General features: G+C 52.4%; 1 protein-coding gene across 1 annotated transcript in view; it reads right to left on the bottom strand.

Moving 5' to 3' along the window:
* Positions 1 to 1911: 1911 nt before the first annotated feature.
* The window catches only part of NMNAT2 (nicotinamide nucleotide adenylyltransferase 2), a 113216-nt gene continuing 93998 nt past the window's right edge, over positions 1912 to 21129 (bottom strand). The window contains exons 9-11 of the mRNA XM_028530724.2: positions 7453 to 7554; positions 7275 to 7342; positions 1912 to 6616 (exon numbers count right to left, since the gene is read on the bottom strand). Coding sequence (XP_028386525.1) covers positions 6514 to 6616; positions 7275 to 7342; positions 7453 to 7554 — 273 coding nt within the window. The 3' untranslated portion in view covers positions 1912 to 6513. The remainder of the gene's footprint in view (positions 6617 to 7274; positions 7343 to 7452; positions 7555 to 21129) is intronic.

The raw sequence follows: 21129 nt of genomic DNA, 5'->3' as shown, positions 1-21129 counted from the left end.
ATAAATTCAGATCCTGAACTGGCCATCTGCCCGTGGGGCTGCCCCATCCACACCAACCCTCCCCACCTGCCAAACACTGATGCATCTGATCTCGTTGCTTTACCTTCTGTGGAAGTGAACTTACAATCCAGTCTCGACAGACTCAATCACATGTCCTACAGCTCTCTTCCTTTAGTTAACTAGCGCCTAGAAAATGTAGATGTATTAATTCAATTATCGACCTAAACGTGTGCATAACTCAAACGCAGGAGATGTTTTTTTCTTGCTCCCGTGATGTGCTGAATGCGGAGCAGGTTGGCAGGGTGGCCCTCCACGTGGTCCCTGCAGAGGCCCTGCCATGTATAATCTGTGACTTTTGGGGTTTCCCTGGGAATTATCTTTCCAGTGGGTGGCAGGGAAAGAAGACGTGGGAGAGAGACACGCGGAAGGTTTTTGTGGGCCATGCCTGCATTCCGTGGTCTAGACCACATCTAACTTGCAAGGGGCCTGGGGAACATGGTCATTTGCAGAAAACCACTTCTTGGGGACAATTCGACACTAGGAAAGGGGCGAGGGCATCGTCAGTGATCGGCTCTCCATCTCTGCTGCATATACGGTGAGGCGGCACGTGCACCAGGGAGCTTTGGGAGGGATCTGCTGGTTAACTACCAAGGTACATGCAATCCCAAACGGATTCCTCAGCGGGACAGGTTGCTAAGAGAGTCTAAGAACATCTTCCCTGGGGAAAGATGACAATAGGAGAGTGACTCATGTGACTCCTTTGGTTTAGAAATGATTCGTTTACTCCTGAGGTTCTCAGAAGTTGACCCTAAGGACAGAGGAAGGGCATGTGACTCATAGGTAGCCCACCCACGACTTAGTCTCTGTTGCCCGTCTCGAACGGACCCTGCCACCCTAAGGGAGCCTTTCTTCCAGTGTGTCATCAGTGTTTACAGTCTGTGATAAAAACTTTGTCATACTCCTCTGAGAGTTTGCTGACTAATTGTGCCGATGGTAGGCGATTGTGGACCTCATCCTCTACTTTGACTCATGGGGATTTCTGTGGGAAGATGGGGGTAGAAACGAAACTGCCCACAGACTAGGACCTCCTAGCAGATGTATTTTTTATCTTACCCTGGGATGCATTTTCCTTTCAGTATTCTTGGGAGGCCGGAGACAAGGGTAGGAAAATGTCCAATGTTTGGAACAAGTCTCAAGGACCAGGAATATGTTTATTGTGTCTTCTTTTAACGTTTTTGTGGTTGTGGAATGTTTTGGCTTCTTGCTGTGGTCCAGTTTTCCCTCCCGAGAAGCAGATATTAGATGCCTCTCTCTGCTTTTGTCATACCATGGCCTACATGAAATGTCCTAGAAAATTCGAAGATCTACGTAGGGGTCATAAAGGAAGAAATGTGTATGCATGCATATGTTCATTGACATTTAGCACGTATATTCGATAAGCTCACAAAAGTTAGCATATTAAAACAGTGTTTATACCTCATTTTAAACAAGTTCTCATCATGATATACTTTCAGGACAGAGGAACAAGTAAGTGTTCGGCTTTGTGCCAGAATAGCAAACATAAAGACAAGGAATCCATTTATGCGGCATTTCGAGCCTCCTGGGCCAACAAACCCGCACAGGTACACACAGAGCCTGCTAACCCCACTTTTCATCAACAACAGCAAAAAATACTAAGTACTAAAATGATTTATTAAAAAAACCCACAACTAATCTGACAAACAAGTAGCTAAGCCTTAAATGAGCTGGGCTCACAGGAAATTGCTATTTCACCTTTTGAATCACACCTGATATGAGCTAGTGACCATCACCGTTTAGACTTAAACCAATAATACATTGTGTACATCACAACTAAAAATGACATAAAAACTAACAGTTACTGCAGGACTGAACAATTAATAATTTTTTTGCTTTTTTTACCTTGCCAAAACAATGTATGAGTTTCATAATTGGTCTTGCTTAAGATCTTTTATGCCAAAAAAGTTATTCAGGTTTTTAGTTTTCAGAAATATATTTTTATTTTGTAAAGACCTAATTTTATTAAGGAGCCAAAGCTAACCAATACCAGACTATGCAGATTAGGTGGACTCTATAAGATTTGTTATTTTTTTTAACTGAGAAAACTTAGGCACAATTCACAAAATTGCTAATTTTTCTTCCCTGCTTATGATCCTTACGTGTGTCGCATATATGTTCATACTCACACACACGTCATCAGCTAAACCAGGCAGAAGGAATCTCCTGCTCTAAGAACTTTTTACAACTGTTGCCTCCTGTCTCATAGGCCTATGAAGAAAAAGAGATCAATTCCACAGCCCACAGAGAAGATTCTAGACCAGGACACGAGGCTCTAGTAGCATTGTATAATTTATTAACATAATTGTAACATTGCTGATAAAACTTTCATCTGACTAGTCTAAGCAACAAAATTTTACTCAAAATATCTCACTGTGAAATGGTGTTGCAACTCGAATGTAGTTTTTATTGAATGAATTGGTTTCCGGAAAGCAAATCTTACTCTTAAAATGGCAGCTTGAGTGACCAAAAAGTGGTTTAAAAAAAGCTTCCCCCTCCCCACGCCAATCCTTAAGACTTCCCAGATCAAGTGGCGCTCTGGACCCTGGGACTGAGAGGGAAGAGCGTGACTCAGCCCTGATTGGAACAGGTTAGTAGGACACTCCAGACTTACGTGACGGGGAAACCACGTGACCTGCCCAGGTCACCGAGCAGCTCTAGGGAGGTGCAGACTGGGCAAATTCGACACAGCATCTCCACCAGCATTTCCTCAATGCTACTCCTCAGGTGTCCTAATTGGATGAGCTACAAACTGGTCCCTGTTTCCAGCCTTTCCACCTCCTCTGTCGACCTTCCTGCAGTAGCCGTGGGAGAGATCCTGAGCTTTTCCTATTCCTTGGATTGACGTTTGCATCACTCTTCTGATGAATGAAACGTAACATGCTTCTCTGTCTTAGTCCGCTAAAGAGTGTGTGTGTAGTTTGGATGAATAGATTCGGGCTGTTAAGATACAAGCCGTTTTTCCCTGTAATTCCCTGCCCTTTGCTGTAGGTTGATTATTGAGTCTCGCTTTCTACTTAAGTACAACAGCAAATTCTTTTATTCTTTTTGAGAAGCTGGAGCCTGAGACCCGAGAATGCTGGGGAAAGGTAGGTCGGGCTGAGACAGGAAGGATGGTGTCTCTAGAAGCTCTAGCTCTGGGTATCAGGCACTTCAGTAGGAGACTTCCCGCCCCTGTTCCTCTGTACATTCAGGAAAATGAAAGCAAGAGAGGCTGCCGGGGGGTAGGGGGTGGCATATGAGGTACCAGCTAGCAGCAGACTGCCCCTGAGGGCCATTCCTTGAAGAGACAGTCCTTGACACTTCAAAGGGTTTTTCCCTCAGCCTGTTCTCACTTATCTCAGCCACTTTCAGAAAAAACGGGAGGGACTTTTTTATTGGTGGGCAGAAGGCTCAGCTCCAGACCCCCCTTGGTGTGATCACTCCAGCCCACGCATTTCCCACAATCCCTGAGCCAGGCCGGCCTTGGGTTGGGCTTTGTAGGAAGGGGCAGGGCCCAGAGGGGGAGCCAGGGCCTGGGGGTTAGCCTCTGGGCACCTGGGGCACTACTTCAAACTCTGAATCCTCTTTCTGGCTGGGTCACAGTGTCCTGCCCTGGACTGAGAGCGGTTCGGACCTCCCCCTAGCAAACTGGAAGAATGGTCCAGGATGGGGGATGGGCAGATCTACCCAGAAGGAGACTCGCTTCCCTTTTCCTCGTCCGAAAGGAAAGCTGCTACAACACGCTCCCTGTGATGTACCAAGAGCCACCCCACTTCTTTCCTAGAACTCTGCTTCTACTGCCCCTGTCTTTCTCCTCTCCCTTCCTCTGGGCCTTCCCAGCCCCACACTGAGTGCGTGGCGCGGCCCAGTTCCCTCGTGGGCTGTGGGCTAAGTGGGGCTTGACCACAAGGTCCAGCAGAGTAGCAGAGTGGACTGGAGACCCCGAAGACACCCTGTCTTTCTCAGATCTGCTCAGGTGGATCCTCACGACAAACACTCCCCACGAGCTCCAGGTCCCTGAGGCTGCCGCCGTGCTCTCCCAGGGAACCCAGTGCCCGCTGTTCCTTTGTTTCTTCGCCTAGACAAAGGCTCTTCTGTCTTTCTGCCCCAACACTAGTCTCACCTTCAGCATTCTGGGTCTTTCTTAGCCTTCCACAAAGCACCCCTTTCTTGGATTCAGAGAGTCACTTTCTAGGATTTCCTCCAAGCTGCTGAGATTTCTTGACTTCTAAGGGAAACCCAGCTCCGGCCTTCCTCACCATCACATTTGTCCCCAGGACTGCCACAGACAAAGCCATATATATAGGAGGCGCCTGGGCCAGATATACTTTAAGAGCAAGATGCCAGGCAAAGCTGAGACGAGCACAGAAACCACATATTAGCTGGTCAATATCACGGGAACCGGAGGAGCAGAAGCCCCGGATGTGATACTAGGGGTCAGGGAAATGGTATCTTTTTGCTGGGCTCCGAACTTGCTGGGACTTGGGACCAGCCATTTAACTCAGGGGCCCTCTGCTCCCTCATCTTGTAAAGGAGAATGTGGAATCAACGCATCTCTAAAGTTCTTTTCATTTATGAATCCGTGACCCTTAGCCAAACACCGAGACCCGAGAGCAGAATCTTCCCCCCTTCCTCTGCACACTATTTCCATAACCCAAGTGGCATCACACCCTCCTGGGAGCTGCCCTGCCCGTGCTCTTCTGCTGACCCCGGTTCCTTCCCGGGGGGTGACCCAAGGAGGTGGCACACGTGACGTGTGTGGTGAAGACGGTTGTTCCCGGTGTTAGATCCCACCCAACCCCTCCTGGGCCATAGCTGGTACTAGCTTTTGATAAAATTGTCCTGCTGCTCGGGGACCATTCCTCAAAAACACCTGCAAACCCACGAGCCAGAGGCTGGGTGAGACACACAGCATGAGAGAATAATTTCCTTCTGGCTCTCCAGGTAGGACACGCGTGGGCCCTGAACAACTGGAACGGAATCTGTCAATACTGTTTCCAGGGACAGTGGAGGGAGGTGGGGAGTTAGGGAGAAAAGGGGTGAAACCGCAGTGGCTCACAATGTCCCTCACGGTCTCTCAACATCCCTCACGACCCTCATTCCGGGAGCTCACTCCCCGGCCAGGCAGGTCCCCTCAGGCAGTGACGGGGCTGCAGGGCCCAGCAGGAGATAAGCCCAGCCTCCGAAACAAGGCCCAGCCCTGCTTCTCAAGAAAGCCCGGACCTCGTGAGGGCACTGCCTGTGTCACCGCAGTTCAAGGGGGTGGGGATCATCGGTTTCAATCAGGGCAACAAACTGCTCTCCCCTGCGTCATCCTGGACTCACCTTATGACACAGACAAGTCCCGACTAAACAGGCAACAAATAATTGCAATTAGCACGGATCTCTAAGGATGAGTGAATCCCTAGCATGTTTGACTTCAGAAACGACTGCATTACTAGGACTTGGTCTTGCACGTGGGGTTCCTCTCAAATACAGGAATGCAGCTAGGTATGGCCACCGCTGGCTGAGACGGTGACCCGAAGGATCCCTGGAAATGCCTGGCTGGCAGGGAACCTACACCCCGCCATCAGTCACAGCCCAGAGATGTGAACTGGACAGGAGGAGGGGATGGGCTGGCTCTGTGGGGGCCCAGGCCCAGAGCCTCGGAAAAAGGGTCTTCTGAAACTCAGGAAATGGACTCAAATTCTTCTAAGAAACCCTACTGTTCCCAGACATGCCTCCCCAGTTTCAGAACTTGAAAGTCTCACACTTGACCCCAGACTGCTGCTGCTGCTGCTGCTGTTGCTGTTGGAGGGAAAGTGAGGGGTGAGTAGGTAGGAGGGTGGAGGGTGGAGGGAAAGTGGAGGTGGCTTGGCCTTCGTGGCCCCTGTGCACTTGCTGTGCCGAGGCTGGCCATGGCCTCCTATCGCGGGGAAGTGACCCCGCAGGACTGCATCGAGGCTACAAACGTAAAGAACTGCGGACACTGATTCCATCCAAGTTCTCTGAGGCGTGAACAACAAGAATCGAAATCAAATGAAACAAACAAAAAAACAAAAAAGAAAAAAAAAATAGCCCTTTGTGGTAAAGGGCATGCTGGGAAGGCGAGAGCCAGAGCCGCCTCCCCAGAGCATGCTGGGAGGATGGGCACCAGAGCCACTCCCTAGAGCATGCTGGGAGATGGACACCAGCACATCTCCAAGGACTGCACTTCCCCCCGAGTCCCACCCCCATTCCCTCACCCACCCCCAACCCGGAAACTAGAGGAAAGTTTGTCCAAAGATGACTGCGGAACAAGGGACGCCGTGGCGCCCTGCGGGTCCCCACACTGTGGGGGGTGCAGGGGGAGAACAGTCAAGATGAGGCGATGGAGAAACAGAGAGGCAGGCGAGAAACAGGGGGCTGACGGAGACCGGAGGGGCCAGTGTGTTGGCGGAGGACAAGGGGAGCGTGGAGCAGGGGGCTGTGCGGCCGCTAGCCCGAGGCGTTGATGTACAGCTGGCTCTTGAGAATGTAGTCAATGACGGGCTGGGACAGGTAGTCCACCACATGGCCGTCCCCGTGCTGCAGGGCCAGCCTGGAGGAGGAGAGGTGGTGATCAGGCAGGCAGCCTTCCCCGAGGCCAGGACTGGTCCGCCCACTCTCTTTCAGGGCAAAGGCTTGCCCCACACCCATCACCAGCCTTTGCTTAGGCCCAGTGAGTGGAACCCCTAGCAGGAAACTCCCTCTTGCCCCCACAGTCCCTCCCTCATCCCGGTGACTCCATTTCGTCCTGGCTCTGCCCCTTCCTAGCTGAGGGACCTTGGGCAAGCTATGTAAGCCCATCTGGTCTTTAGTTTTCTCTTCTAGAAACTGAGGGTAGTACCCATCTCAGTTATTATGAGGATTAAATGACTCACTACGAAAAGCACTTGGAATAGCCTGAGCACACAGTATGCATTTTAATACTAGCTTTCTCATTTCATTCCTTTGTGCTTCTCTGTGCCGTGGTCTTGGGAAGGTGAGTCTCATCGGGGCTCCTAGGATTCATCATTTCCTTTCTTTCCTCCAGGAGCCTGCCAGAGAAGAAGGTGCCCTTCCCTGAGGCCCTCCTCCCAAGCCCGGGGGCGCTGCGGAGGGAAGGCACCACCGGGTACAAAAGGGCTCCGGGGACGCACTTCGGCTGCTGAACAGTTTCGCTCTGGGCTTGGTCTGGCTGCTTCCCATTCTCTGCTCATACGATGAGTCAAACGTACCTGCTCTTGGTGGAGCTGACGACAGACATGGGGTGGTTGACGTCATCCTTCACCACCAGGATGTTGTTCTGGGGACAGAGGAGAGAGAGTGGGTTGCCGGCCCCCTCCCCCCCAGCTCAGGCTTCTCCGAGAAGGGCCACACCACAGGGCTACCCCAGCTGGGAAAGGGAGAACTCACTTTGTATTTGCGGAGTATCGAGGAGTGGTTCATGATTCGGTCTGTGTCGGCTGCGTCCCGGGGCACCACCACGATCCCAAAGTCCCCAACAATCACCTCCATCTGAAGAACATGGCGGGGGGGGCACCCTTTGTGAAATCATGGCTCCAACTTACTCAGCAACTACTTAGCAGGGCGGAGCTCTCGTCCGTGTGGAACCCCAAGCTGTAGACTTACTGCCTTCTTGGTCCTACCCTTTAGTCCTGCGCGTGCCTTCTTAGCCCTATGAGGCACCTCTTTCAAGTAATAACTCCTAACAGTGTCAGAGGAACGAGTGAGAACTTTGCCTGGCACACAGAAGATGCGTGATAAATACTTCCAGACTGAACGAATAAACGTGCTTCTGCGTGTCTGTGCAAGGTCTCTCCTATTGGCCCGAGGCTCCTGCTAAGTTCGCAATGCCGAAGAACAGTGTGAGTGACACATAGTCCTCATTGGTGGACAGCCTCATGGCGACACAGATCCCATTGGCCAGCAAGGAAAACCCCAGCCCGCGGGGGGCTACTGAGAGGGGCCAAAATGTGCCCTTGCTCACCCAGGTCCAAGCCACAGTGGGTCTCAGAGGCACCCTGAACTTGTAATGCATCGTGTTTGCAGAGTAGTGGAGGAAGGTTATAGTGGGGGCGCTTCTGAGATCAGCCTCTGATATGAGTTTGCTGCCATCATGGAAAATGAAACCTTTTCATTAAAAAAAAGTAACCTTTTAAAAAAAAATTTTCCTGATTATAGATATGATACAAGCTTGGGAAACTCAGAAAAAAAGTCAGTCAGAAAGAACCACACCACCCAGAGAACCACTAATATAACCATAGTCAATTTCTGCCCAGTGCCTTCCTCTCTACAAAGAAGTGTACATGGATCTTACACCCATATTTGGATGAAACTGAAAAATAAATCATGTTACCAGCATTTTTAATTAAACATTATATGCTGAGCATTTTCTCACATCATTAAAATCATTTGAAAAGGTTAAGTTTTAGCCCCTTGTGCATTTTATTGTCAGGCTATTCTGTGATACCGCATGGTGTGTTAAACCAATCTGGTGCTACAGAAAGCGTGCAGTGACTTCTGGGTTTCTGCAGTTATACATCACACTTCGTTGAAGATCTTTGTACATAAATCTTCAGCCCCATCTCTGGTGATTTCTCCAGGATAAGAGGTAAACCAATTAGATGAAAGGATGTGACTTGAACATATTTCAAGCTCTTGAGACACATTACCAAGCTGCTTTCTGCAAACGCGTGCCAATTTTCCTTTTCAAAGAGGCTGAAAGGGGTGGCACTTGGAGACTGGGCTCTAGCCTGGGCATAGTGTTCTTTAGATCTTGCCAATTACGGATCCCCGATGGAGGGGGCGGGGCGAGGGAGGCAGCTGCTTCCAGGCAAGGCAGCTCCTTGAGCAAGACCTGGTCTGGCAGCGAGGGCCACAGGTTTCTCCTCATAATGCCCCACACTAGTGACACAAACTAGTGAGACTTTATGGAGCACCGCAGGAGCTGCTTCTCCAGAGGATTTCTGTGCCAGCAGAATTCCACTTCTGATTTCGCTGATTATGTTTGTGCGCCTGCGCAGGAGTGCGTGCGTGCACGCGAGCCCTTGGGCACTTCCACCCCCTTTACCCTACTTCTGCCATTGCGTACAAGTGGAGCTCGAGTTGCAGCTGGAGCTCTGATGTTGCTGAAATAAAAAGTCGGCTGAAGGTGCCCTAAGAGGGAAGCTGTGGAGAGAAGTCAAAGGCAGGTATAGAATATCAGAGCCCCCTCGGGATCATGCCTTTTGGAAAATTAGAGCATTGCACCGCAGGCCACACAGATTGCCGGTGCTCAGATCCGATAACCTGGCCTGGAGCTGTTGCCCTATAAACCAGGAATGCTGGGGCGGGGCGGGGCGGGGCAGGGAGTTGGAGATGGAGCCAGGCCCTCCTGCTTTTAGAATGCTGCCCCGGGAGTCCCTACTCAGACCGTAACCGAGCTCACTGGCTCTCAGGCTGGGCGGCTCGGTAGAACCGCTTCAGGCGCTTAAAAAATTCCCAAAGTCCAGCTCACACCCAAGATCAATCCAATCAGAACCTCTGGGAATTGGACCTGGGCATCAACAGTTTTGTTTGCTTGTTTGTTTGTTTGTTTGTTTGAACTCCCCAAGGGATTGCGATACTCAACCAAGCTGGAGAACTGGTGACCTAAGTACTGAATTAAAACTCCAGGGGAATTTGTAGGGCGGAGACAGAGACAGGAAAGGGAAGACTGGAGAAGAGGCGGAGGGACTGGGGACTTACAGGAGATCCCTCCGCTGCCCGGCCCCGTTGCTGTCTCAGGGTAGTGGTGCAGCTGCACAATGAGGCACCTGCCTTCAGCTGGAGCCTGAGAACTTGCTGGGTGCTTCCGATGTGACGCGGGACATCACGGGGCCACATAAAGAGAGCGTTCTAGTTTAAAGCGTGGAAACGATGCTCAGAACGGCAGTCAGGCCTCCGGGGTGCATGGCCCGAGGGTGACATTAGTGCACCTGCTGCTTTCCACTCACGAACTAATGATCTGAGCACCCAATCAACAACGGTGCCCGGCGGCTCGTTGCTGGGTGGCAAGCAGACGGAGCCTCGCTGCTTGAGGTGTCTTCCTTTTCCAGAAACAGGCGACAGATGGACTTGCCCCAGTATGTCCACGAGCCCCTTCTCCTTCGGACGGACATTAATCAGTCACCCCCCTGAAAAGGTTTCCAATAGAGCCTTTCATTTCAGTGAATGGAAACTCTTCTTACTGTTGCCGAGGCCGAAGCCTGGCATGCTCCTTGATCCCTCTCTCTCACACCCCCCATGCGATCTACAGGGCGACCCAATTGACTCTGATTTCAAAACGGATCCAAGAATCGGCTCCTTTCTAACCATTTCTTCACTTCTATCCTGGTCTAAGCTTCCTCTGACAGGTTAGATCATGGCCCCCAAAGATATCCAGGTCCGAATCCCTGGGTTACGAGTGACCGTAAACCATAAGGCAAAAGAAACGTTGCAGGTGTGATTAAACTTAAGGAAATTATCCCGAATAATCTAGGGGGAGGGGCCTAATTCAATAACAAGTGCCTTTACAAGAGGGAGGCAGAGGGAGCATTAACACAGAAGAGAGGAGATGATGCAAAGACAGAACAGAGAAAGAGTCCAAGTTGCTAGGCTGTCGGTCCTGAACATAGAAGAAGGGGCCATGAGCCACAGAAAGCAAGGAGTGCGGCTCCAGAAGCTGCAAACGCGAGGGAACAGATCCTCCCCGGAACCTCCGGAGGGAGTACAGCCCCGCCAACAATTTAGCTTTGGCCCGATGAACCCATGTGGTTGCCTGGCCTCCAGCATGTGAGAGAATAAATCTGTGGGTTTGAGCCACCAACTTGGCAGCAACAGGTACCTATTTCACCTCTGCCGTCTCTCACGGGGATTGCTCCCGTCCTCCTGTTTCTCTCTCGCCTTTTCAGTCTATTCCCAACAGCCAGACTGACCATGTTAAAACAGAAGCCAGATTATGCTGCTCCTTAGTTCAAAACCCTTCCCTTAAATGCTACCGTCTCAGTGAGACCTTCTGGCCACGCCGTTGCGACTTGCGTCCCTGTGCGCAGACCCACAGGCTCCCCACGCCCTCCCGGCCCCTACCCTCCTCTATGCTCCACCTTCCTCCTGCACTTATCTCCATCTGCCCCTAGGTGCATTTTCTTCCTTTAACCTCAGTCTTGTCTCTGCTTTCTCTATAGAGAAACGCCACGAGGGCAGGGATTTTCGTGTGTTCTTCACGGCCGTGTCCCCGGGTGGAAAGGCCCCGGTGCATCCTGGGGGCTCACGGGTTCTGTTGGATAAGTGGACACCTGCAGTGTTCCTTCTGGCAGCCTGACATAGGCGTTAGCCGACGAACCCTCCCGGTCTGTGGTCATGGAGGGAAGCCCACTGAGCCTCATGGGAGCTCTGGAGACCCAAGGAAGTGACTCTAGAGACAGGCTTCGGGTTCCCAGACTCCATCTGATTGGTCAGCAGAATCACTGGGGAACTTGAAAAACAACATCGAAGATGGATCCTCAGACCTCGCCCCACAGAGTTTGATACAACATGTCTACTGTGGGCTGGAGCCTCTCTCCTTACAAAGCTCCCTAATCCCTCTGCTGTGCGCCCACCTTGGGGACGTTGTTGCTTTAAGGCACTCAGGCAGCCGCCCAAGCTGCCTGTATTCTGGTTTGGCTTGGGATGAGGTCATCCACGGGACGAGAACCTCTGGGGATTCCGGCAAACATGAGGTCACCCCCCTGTGCCCCAGGAAATGGGGGTGGTTAGGGTAGACATGGGACCTCAGGAAACACGGGGTGGCTAGGGCTGTCCCTGCCCCTGGAGCCTGTGGGGGGGAGGGGCGGGATGGGGGGTGCCTGGCCCTGGGATAGAGCTGTTGTCTCAGCACCAGGGGTCCGGTGCTTCCTGTGTCTTCATAAAGGGCTCTCTGTAGGCTTTGCTTTGGAGACGGAGAGGTGGGTGGCTCAGTGGTTGACGCAGCAGTGCTTCTGGAGTGACAGGTCCCTCTCCTGGTAGTGACCAGTGTGACCTCACAGTGCCACACCACAGTGGGTGGGATCGGGGTGCCTTTCTCCCCTGACCCCAGCACACAGCGGCCCTCTCATGTAGCTCTGGCCTGAGTCATGTCCCAGAGGTGGGGGACTGTGACATCGGTCCTGCTCCCAAGCACAGCGTTGACTGTATCTTTTCATCTTCCGGTCAGAGGCTCCCTGGGGAGGTGGGGCTGGGGATGGGGAGAGCAGGTAGGGAGGGTGGATTCTGCTTCCCCAAACTTGGGGAATCTGAGGGTAAGATATGAGACTCATTGAGGCCAGAAGCAACTTGGCCCTGGGGGAGACTCGGGGGCAAATCTCTTGGAGGGAATGTGCAGTTATCACCATCATCCTTGGAGGAGGCTCAGTTTCAAGACCTGCCCTGCTGGATTTCAGGGATGCTTTGGGTGGGAGGGTGCCCTGTGGTCTCAGCCAGGCGCCTCTCCGGGACAGAGGGTTGAGCTACACAGATGTGGCTTTATCTCTCAGATCAGTCACTAACTGGTGGGAGACATTACACAAATGCTTGTTTCAGCTGCATTGCCATGGAGGATAAGCAGGTTACTATTAAGTGGCTAATATCTCGCAGTGGCTAATGTCTTATGGGCAACTGTCAAAAGTTACCCATAAGCCACATCTCATGGTGGAGGCAAACTGCCTTACAGGCTGAACTCCTCCAACCAAGCTGCTCCCAGGAACCCGGTCATTCTTTCATTCAACAAATATGCAGTGAGTGTGTCTGGTGAGCTGGGCACTGCGCTGCTGCGGCTGGGAAAGGCGGCACATGTACTGTGCTCACGGAGCTCACTATCTAGTAGGGGTGGATCGTGAACAAATAAATATATAAATAAGAAAACATTAGCCGGAGCTAAGTACACTACTGACTATTGTGGGGAAGGGAGACACTGTCCTCTGTCATTCTAGGCTCTTTCTGCTGGTCTAGCAATTAAATCCACATGAGACAGATTGACAAGAGAAAATAACCAAACTGAATTACGTACTCATGTACGGGAACCCCACATACAAGAGAGGCTCTGGACAGAAAGGTGAGATGAGGTACACATGGCATTCCGAGCTAAGGATGAGGTCAGGCACCCTGGGGCTCAGAGGGGAAGCAGTTCATTCACAGAACAACAAAGTAGATGTTCAGTAATTAAGTGTTTGCTCTGCCCCATAGCTAGGTATTAGAAAGTGATTTTTGGTAGTAACTCTTATTATGGGCCAGGCTCCAAATTTAAATCCTCTTAAGGGAGAGTTTCTTGTGAGTCCATGGTGTCTTAGTTGCCTTTACCTCAAAATAATCCACATGCCAAAGTAGCACATCTTAGGAGGGCTGTTCCGAGCCTTCAATGTATAACAAAAGGACTTTCAAGCTGAAGCCTCAATGCCAAGAAGAGAAGGCATAGGGACACCTGGACGAAGAGTATTCCCAGCAAAGCCACAGCGAGTGCAAAGGCCCTGAGTGACAAGACCTGTTCCAGTAAGGAAACCAGGCGGAGCTGGAGCCCAGAGCGGGAGGAGAAGTAGACAAGGACCAGATTATGACCGAGAAGGGGTTCCATCCCAATTCCAAAGAGAAACCATTAGCGCATTTCAGACAGAGGCCTTGACTTGCATTAGCAACAGATTCCAATTCACACTGCCTCACCCAGGAAGGCCTGACTGGTAAGACCCTCCGCGGGATCACTCGGAGACCTAGGTCAGGGTTCAGAGCCCTACCCATCTCCCCCAAACAGTGCTCTCTTCCCAAGGTGCAGCACATGAGCTACCTGGGCACATGTGTGTTTCTCCTCCAGATGAGGAGATTCGGGGATGAGCAAGGGAACATCAATAAGGAGGGGAAGAAACATTCACTAAGGGACCTGCTATGTGCCAGGCACAATCCTGGGAGCCTTACTTTTTATTACGTGTAACCCTAACATCAACCCTCTTCTGAGACATGTGCCTCGGTTCTCGTTTCACAGAAGGAAAAACGGAGACTCAGCGAGATGGAGTAACGAGTCCAAGCCGCACAGCCAGGAAGTGAATTTGAACCCACCCTGGGCTCTTTTCAAGGCTTTTTCTGCCACCCTGAGGCAGGACAGGAAGAAACCAGGAAAACTCCTTGGCAAGTAGAATGGGAAGCCGAGACAGATGGCTGAACACGCTGGCCAGCAGTCTGCAGCCAGATGTAGAAGGTCACCTCCCTGGAGGTGACATCTAGGCCTCAGTTGTATTTCAGCTCCAGGCCCAGAAAAGCAGCCAAACGAGGTAGGTGACACCAGGAGAAGCTGCAATGACTAATGGCCCCCCCTGTCCTGGTGCTGACCGATCAGTGGAGACTGTGACCCTGAGAGGGCGCACCTGGAAAGCTGAGGAGTATTCTACTGAGATTCTCCCCACAAACTCCCAGGTTTTAAAACCCTCACGACGAAGGGCCCAGGATGCGCTCTCCCTCCCGGGAGCACACCTGCACCTTCCCTTCCCCCTCTCTTCCCCGCCAGGCTCGCACCTCCTCAACGCCAAGAGTCCCCAGGGGACCTGCAACCAGGGGAGCAGTGGGCAGCGCCAGCTTGTCCCAGCTGATCCCCAGGAACTCTCTCCAAGGCGCCCTTTTCTCTGCCTTCTCAGTGAGCCAGAGCAGCCCCACCTGGGCTCTCTCCTGTGGCTTCCTCTGCCCGAAGCCCTTCCTTGCTTCACTGTCTGCAGCTTTAATAAGCATGCTCTCACACTCACCTGGGCTCATGCTGTGACATCTTCCCTGCACGAAGTCAAGAACCCACACGTGACCAGACACCCTTAGGCAGAGCTGCTGCAGGCCAGGTCCCCTTTCTGGTAACAACACCTCTTCTAGATCCATTGTTAAGGCTCACGTGTCAGTGACTTGAAACGTTTTTTGGTTTGAAAATATACTCTTATCTTTTCTCCAGGCACATCATGCGTTAAAACCTCCGTGCATTACTCTATGTCGCCCCCTGGGGTATGGTATTTGGTATCCTTCTGAGTGGACTAAAAAAGATGCAGGGAGAGGGTGTCCGGTAGAAGCCACACAGGTGACAGCCTTCTGACGCCTGTTCCACCGCTCTCAGTAATGAGTCATCCTCCACCTTGGTCCTAGCCCTGCTCCTCTCTGGAGGGAAGGCTGGGCAGAGGCCAGTGCGCTAAGAGTCAAGAAGGTGGGAACACATTCCCAGAATGCCTCTCAGTGCAAAGAAAAGAAAGATGCTTCAGAGGGGTTTCCCAGAGAAAAGCATCCCCACCCCCATTCCCAATCTGACTGGGAGTGTGGGAAGGCCGGGGATTCCAGACTCCGAGAGTCAACAGCTTGACAACCAAGCCAACAGCGCCTTTCACACGAGAACCAGAATCTTTTCAGTAGCTGCCGAGCCTCCTTGCCTGGAGCCTCAGCCTGAGGGTGTGGGGGACCGAATCCCCGGGGTGGAAGTGTCCACCGGGCTTCCTGGCTGCAGCTGGACTGTCTGATAGAAACCATCTGAGCCTGAAAAACCAAATGTTTGTCTTGGCCCCACTTGTCCTGGAGCCCAGGGATTTCTTCTGGAGTGGCCAGTGCCCCAGGCTCTTCCTCTGTTTATTTGCTTTGGTTGTTTTCCCATAGCCGGTGGATGGAGGAAACAGCCAGCCCACAGCTGGTTGGCTGGAAAAACGCAGGCTCCGGCCAATGAGAGCCCGCCTGTGGAATGCTGGGCTTTGAGACGGGCAGCAAGAGAGAGAGAAAAGACACCTTTCTCACTGGCCAATCTCTGGTGCCTAGTGTCCCTTTAGAGTTTCATTCCTTTGGGTTAAATATTGACCCTTGCTCATTTAAAAGGCAAACACTGTTGGAGAGCAGCTAATATGTGTAATCATTAAACTTAATGATTTTGCCAGCTTGCTGGAAAGTCAAAAGCTTCCCAAATAGAGACCAAGAGAAACCTTTTATTTCAGAACCATCTCCCCGAAAGGTCTCGTGTCCACCAGTGGATCTTGCACAGCCTTCTCCCAACCCCTAAGCCCTTTCTTTCCACCCTTTTAACCCAACCTTCCCGTCGGTCAAAGCCCGGCTCAGCGCGGCCTCCTCCCTGGCCGGCTGTGAATTACGTGTACCAGTCAGTCCTCTCCCTCGTCTGCTTTGTCTGGATTAGGGACCTGAAGGTTTCTGCAAAGCCCTGCTCTGCTACTCAATAGTGAGCCGGTCTGGGACCAGCCTCACTCCATCGGAGCCCTAGTTTCCACGTGCATAGTTGGGGACAGAGATCTCACCTCACAGGAAGGTTCTAGGGGTTCACTGAGAAACGATCTGAGTGTTTCCGGTCTGTCTCCCCTCTGGAAAGCAAAGTGTACACAGAGGGGAACTTGGTCTATTTTGTTTTCTCGGTTCCTCCAGCCCTAGAACAGTGCCTGGCCCACGGCAGCTCCTCAATAAATATTTTAAAACCCATGAATGAGTAACAGCCCACATTTACGGAGCGCTCACTAGGTTCAGGAACTCTCCTGAACTTTTCGCGTGTTTTCGTTTGTGGGCTATGAGGAAGCAGTGCAATAAAATGTGAGATATTTTTAGACGGCAAGGGCCGCCAGGGCAAACATGCGCTGATGTTCACACTGGGCACTCGATAAGGATTAGTTGCAAGACTGATTGAAGGAAAAACGCTCAGGTCAGAATTCACTTGCCAGACGGCCTCCCATACAACATACTGGACAAGGCAGCTGGCAGCCCGAGGCCCTCAGACCACGGGTGCTGTTTGGGGGAGGGGAGCGGGCTAGTGTAAAATCTCCCGGCTTCGTAAACCTGCCCGCAGCTGACCGGTTAGCCTTCGGCCTCGGTTTTCCGCAGATCCTGGGTACCTGCTTTGGCGCCGGTGTCCGGAAGCAGCAGGGGACAGCAATGACTGGGGCCCTGGGGGGAGACTAGTTGTCTCATTAAAAGTCTGGAAATGGGACATGCTCGGGGGCCTGGGTCCCATCTCCAAGGCTAGTGAAGGAATCTAGAATCTTGACTTCTCTCAGGAATCAAGGATGAAAATGCCAACTACCAGGACAAGCAGCTCCTTGGGGTTCTCCGGAGAGAAACTTGCCGAACACATGGGGAATTTTCTCTCCGTGGAATGTGAGGGATAGGGCTGTGTCACTGGTCGGAGGAGATCCAAATTCTCTGCGGAGCTAATGGGTCTTCGTGCCTGACAAGCATGCCCAGGGGACGTGTTTGAGTAGGGGCGGGGGTGTCCCCTTTAATTGTGTGATTCGATTTCTGGGTAAAGGGCATCGGCTCAGAATGCAAAGCAGAGCAAGAGCAAGATGGACTCAGTAGGGACACTGTGACGGAGAAAGGACATCGCCGTCCTGCTGTGGACAGGCTGTCTCAGCTGCCCCCCCCCCCCCGCCTGGGTGGGGACGGAGCTGTTCCACGCTTCCTTGGAGCTCACTTGACCGAAAGGTAGAAAGGTTTCTGGCTCCCCTCCGACCTGTTTGAACTGGTGGCCTCTCGCCTCTGTGTTTCTGACAACTCTGGAGAAGACACAGGAGACTGGAATACGAAGCCGGGGCCCAAAGGCTTTGTTCTCTTGCCGTCATGGGCAGACTCAAGCTTTGGGCTCACAGTCGCTGAGCAGAGGTCTTGGCCAATGGGTGTCACCTGGGACACCAGGTGATAAAGAAGAGTGTGTTCTGGTAAGGGTTGAATGAAGGAATGAAACCCACAATAGGAGCTGGTCTCACGCACCTCATCCCTGGCAATCTCACGGTTAGCAACTGAAATTCCTAAAATGGGCCACTTCCAGGCAAGCCTCAGATGGTGGAACCTTCTAGAAGAATATAAAGGGCTCACCCTATACCCTGTCTTGAAAGACTGTCCTTTTCTAGACCTTGAGAGCCAACCTTGCCCAAATGAGGGCAGTGGAATAACCCACTGGGCCACTAACTAGTTTCCTGCTCCCTGGGAGGCAGGTTAGTAGGAAGCCAGGAAATCTCCTTGGCCGGTGGAATGGGGAAACTGAGACACAGCTGACCACAGTGGCCGAGCACTTCACAGCCAGATACAGAAGGTCACCAGGGTGGGAAGCCCCGAGTGCTTTGCAATGGGCCAAAAACTGATGCCAGACCTTGCCCCCGGGTGGTCTTTCCTCCCCTGGCATATCGCTGCTTAGACCCCCTGCCCTGGCGCTGACCAGCCAATGGAGCCCACGACCCTGCAAGGACACACCTGGAAAACGCATGAATATTCTATGGAGATCCCCCCCTAAGACCTCCCCTAAACTCCCAGCCTTTAAAACCCTTAAGACCAAGGACCAGGATGCGCTCTCCCTCCCTAGAGCACGCCTGTGCCTGTCTATCCCTTCCCCCTCTCCTTCCCCCACAGGCGTGCCTCTCTTGCACTCTAAGGGACCCTGTGAGGCTTGCACCCAGGGGAGCCATGGGCAGCGGCGGATGGTCCTGGGCTCACCCCCCGAAGCTGTCTCCAAGGCCCCTTTTCTCTGACCTCTCAGTGAGCCAAAGCAGCTCCGCTTACTCTGCCTCCCGTTGCTTCTTCTCCCCCAGGCCCTTCCTTGACCCACTGTCCCACGCTTGAATAAATGTGCCTTCAAGTTACCTGGACTCGGGTTGTGAAATCTTTCCTGCATGAAGCCAAGTACCCACACACACACTGGCCTTAGGCAAGCCCCCTTTCCAGTAACACCTGCACCCTCTTTTCGCCCAACCCCAGCCCTATTTCTGGCAGAGAACCAGACCCTTTACGAGGAGAATTTGCAGGGCAGAAAACAGAATGTTTTGAAATCAGTAGCTTTAAGTTCACTGAAGAGATTTCAGCAGATGTCCCGAGGAGGAGAGAGAAAATAAGGGGGGTACCGTTAGCATAAAAAGAAGAGGTTTTGCTGCCTTCCCCCCCCCCCCCCCCCCCAAACTAGGGGCAAAGCCTCCGAAGAACATGGGGCCTGGCGATCAGAGGCGGGCGGAGCCCAGCGCTGGGTTTCCAGACGCAGCCATGAGACCTGTGCCCCAGGTGGGCACAGGGCAGGGGGCCACCAGCTTCAAGGGCCCACAAAGGCCTGAGGACAGACGGCTGTGCGGACACCCATGCCCTGATCTTCGTTTTCAGGGCAAAGAAGAGCCTCTCAGGCTCTGCTCACCAGTAACGACTAAGACTAACTTCCCACCGTCCCTGTGGGATAAAGGTTTGCAGTTGAATTTTAATGTGGTTTCAATAAATTAAATGTAACATTTCTGGCACACCTGTGTGTGGGCTGAGATTCACACCCATTACATAAGGAAACGGCTCCTTGATTTTTTTTTCTCTACTTCTGACATCGTGGTTCTCAGGACCCCACAGACTGGCTGCAGGTAAAATCAGGGGACCGAGTGGTCGGCCAGGTTGGGGGTGGAGGTAGAGCTCTGGGCCCCGGAAAGCTCTCCGGAGTGGCCTCTGAGCACCCCCTTCACCCAGAGCCCCACTGCCTGGGCTGTGGCCTGGACGTGGGGCCCTGCCAGCCTGGGGTGGCTGTGTCCCCGGGAGCAGGCATGCTGGGCACCCCGGATCTCCGGGATGGTCAGCCAGGTGGGAATGCAGTTCAGTAGGTGAGGGTCTCCCTCCCAGTAAATCCCCCTCACATTCCCAGTACATCAACAGCTACTGGTTTCTCAAAGTGTTCTGCCCTAACCAGCACGTCCTTTTAGCAACAGGGGCCGACTGGAGCAGGAGAGGCCTGTGGCGCTGTCTTCTGGCCTTCAGAGGTCGGGTGTGAGGACACGGGGGCAGGGGACGTTAGGGGACCTGGCGTCGGCAGGCGAACCAGGAAGAGCAAAGGGCCTGGCCGTGCTTCCCAGTCACTGGGGACAGTTTCAGGCTCCACAGAGCCTGGGTCCACCCTCGAGGGGAGGCCCTAGAGACTCCCCGCTCCGCTAGCTGCCACTTAATCCCCCCAACACTGCCCTGGCCTCCCCTCTGGGGACCAGCTCCAGACAACGGCCCGGCTTTGCCTGGGCTCCTGAAAGAGCTTTGCGGAGACCTGGGGCAGCACTTTGCCTGCATTCCCTTGTACCTCCCCCGCACCCTGAAGTAGAGGGGAAAGTCAACGTCCACTGAGCCACCTCATCCAGCAATGACAGCGGGTTTGGGGTTCCGCCTGCCGGAAGTCACTGAGGGCTGGAGGTGAAAGGACGGACCACACAGTGTAATTTGCTTCCCCGCGTCCCTCCCTCCCCTCCCCTGTGGGTCACCCCACAGCATGGTGGTGGGGGTGCCCTTCTCCTGGAATAGCGGTGTGTACACCTACATGTCTGCTCGGGTAAGCTCACGGATTAACACGGGATGTATGGAACGGTGTGTCCCGTGCTGGGCAAGGCGCTTTGCTTAGACAATCTCATTCAATTCTGCCCCAGCCACCTGTGAGGTAGGTACCATGATGATGCCCATTTTAGAGGTGGGAAAACTGATGCTCAGAACACCCTTCGGCACGAGTTGCGTTAGAACTAGAATCTTGAGTTTGATCCTAATAGACAGCTCTCTCTCCAGAGACTATGTGTGTATATATACATACATATATGTGTATATATATATACATATATATATGAAAACATTTCATATGTATACATCTTGCACTTGTGGGGAGCAGGGACTATATTGTATATATTTTTAAATCTCCAAATACTATAGATAACACTCTATAGACTTTGTAGATTAAAAAGAAAAAACAACAACAGCCCGGGGAACTGTTGAGTGATTCTCGGAGTCCCACAGCAAGGTAATACAGGGCACGGGCCGGAGTGACCGCCCTGGACTCCAGCTGGCTCAGGGCTGTGGACAGGAGCAGCCGCGCTGGCTGTCAGGTGAATGAATTCACGAAAGAGCAAGAATGGATCTGCACGTGACGCGCGGGTAGCTCCTGAGTTAACTGGCTTAAGACCGCCCGGTCAGGTCTGGCAACAGAAGATGCCCACTGAGCTCCCAAGTGACATTAAGTTCAGCTTCCTGGTTCCCTCTGTTCCAAGTCAATTGCCAGAATGATCCTAGTGACCTTTTGCCATTAATGCCTCCCCTCCTGACCCCATTCTCCTGGTGAGGGAATTCTAGGGTGGTATTTACTACCTCTTCAAAAGG

Source organism: Phyllostomus discolor, chromosome 14, assembly GCF_004126475.2.
Source record: "Phyllostomus discolor isolate MPI-MPIP mPhyDis1 chromosome 14, mPhyDis1.pri.v3, whole genome shotgun sequence".
In the NCBI taxonomy this organism is placed as follows: Eukaryota; Metazoa; Chordata; class Mammalia; order Chiroptera; family Phyllostomidae; genus Phyllostomus; species Phyllostomus discolor.
This window is presented reverse-complemented; position numbering and strand designations above follow the sequence as displayed.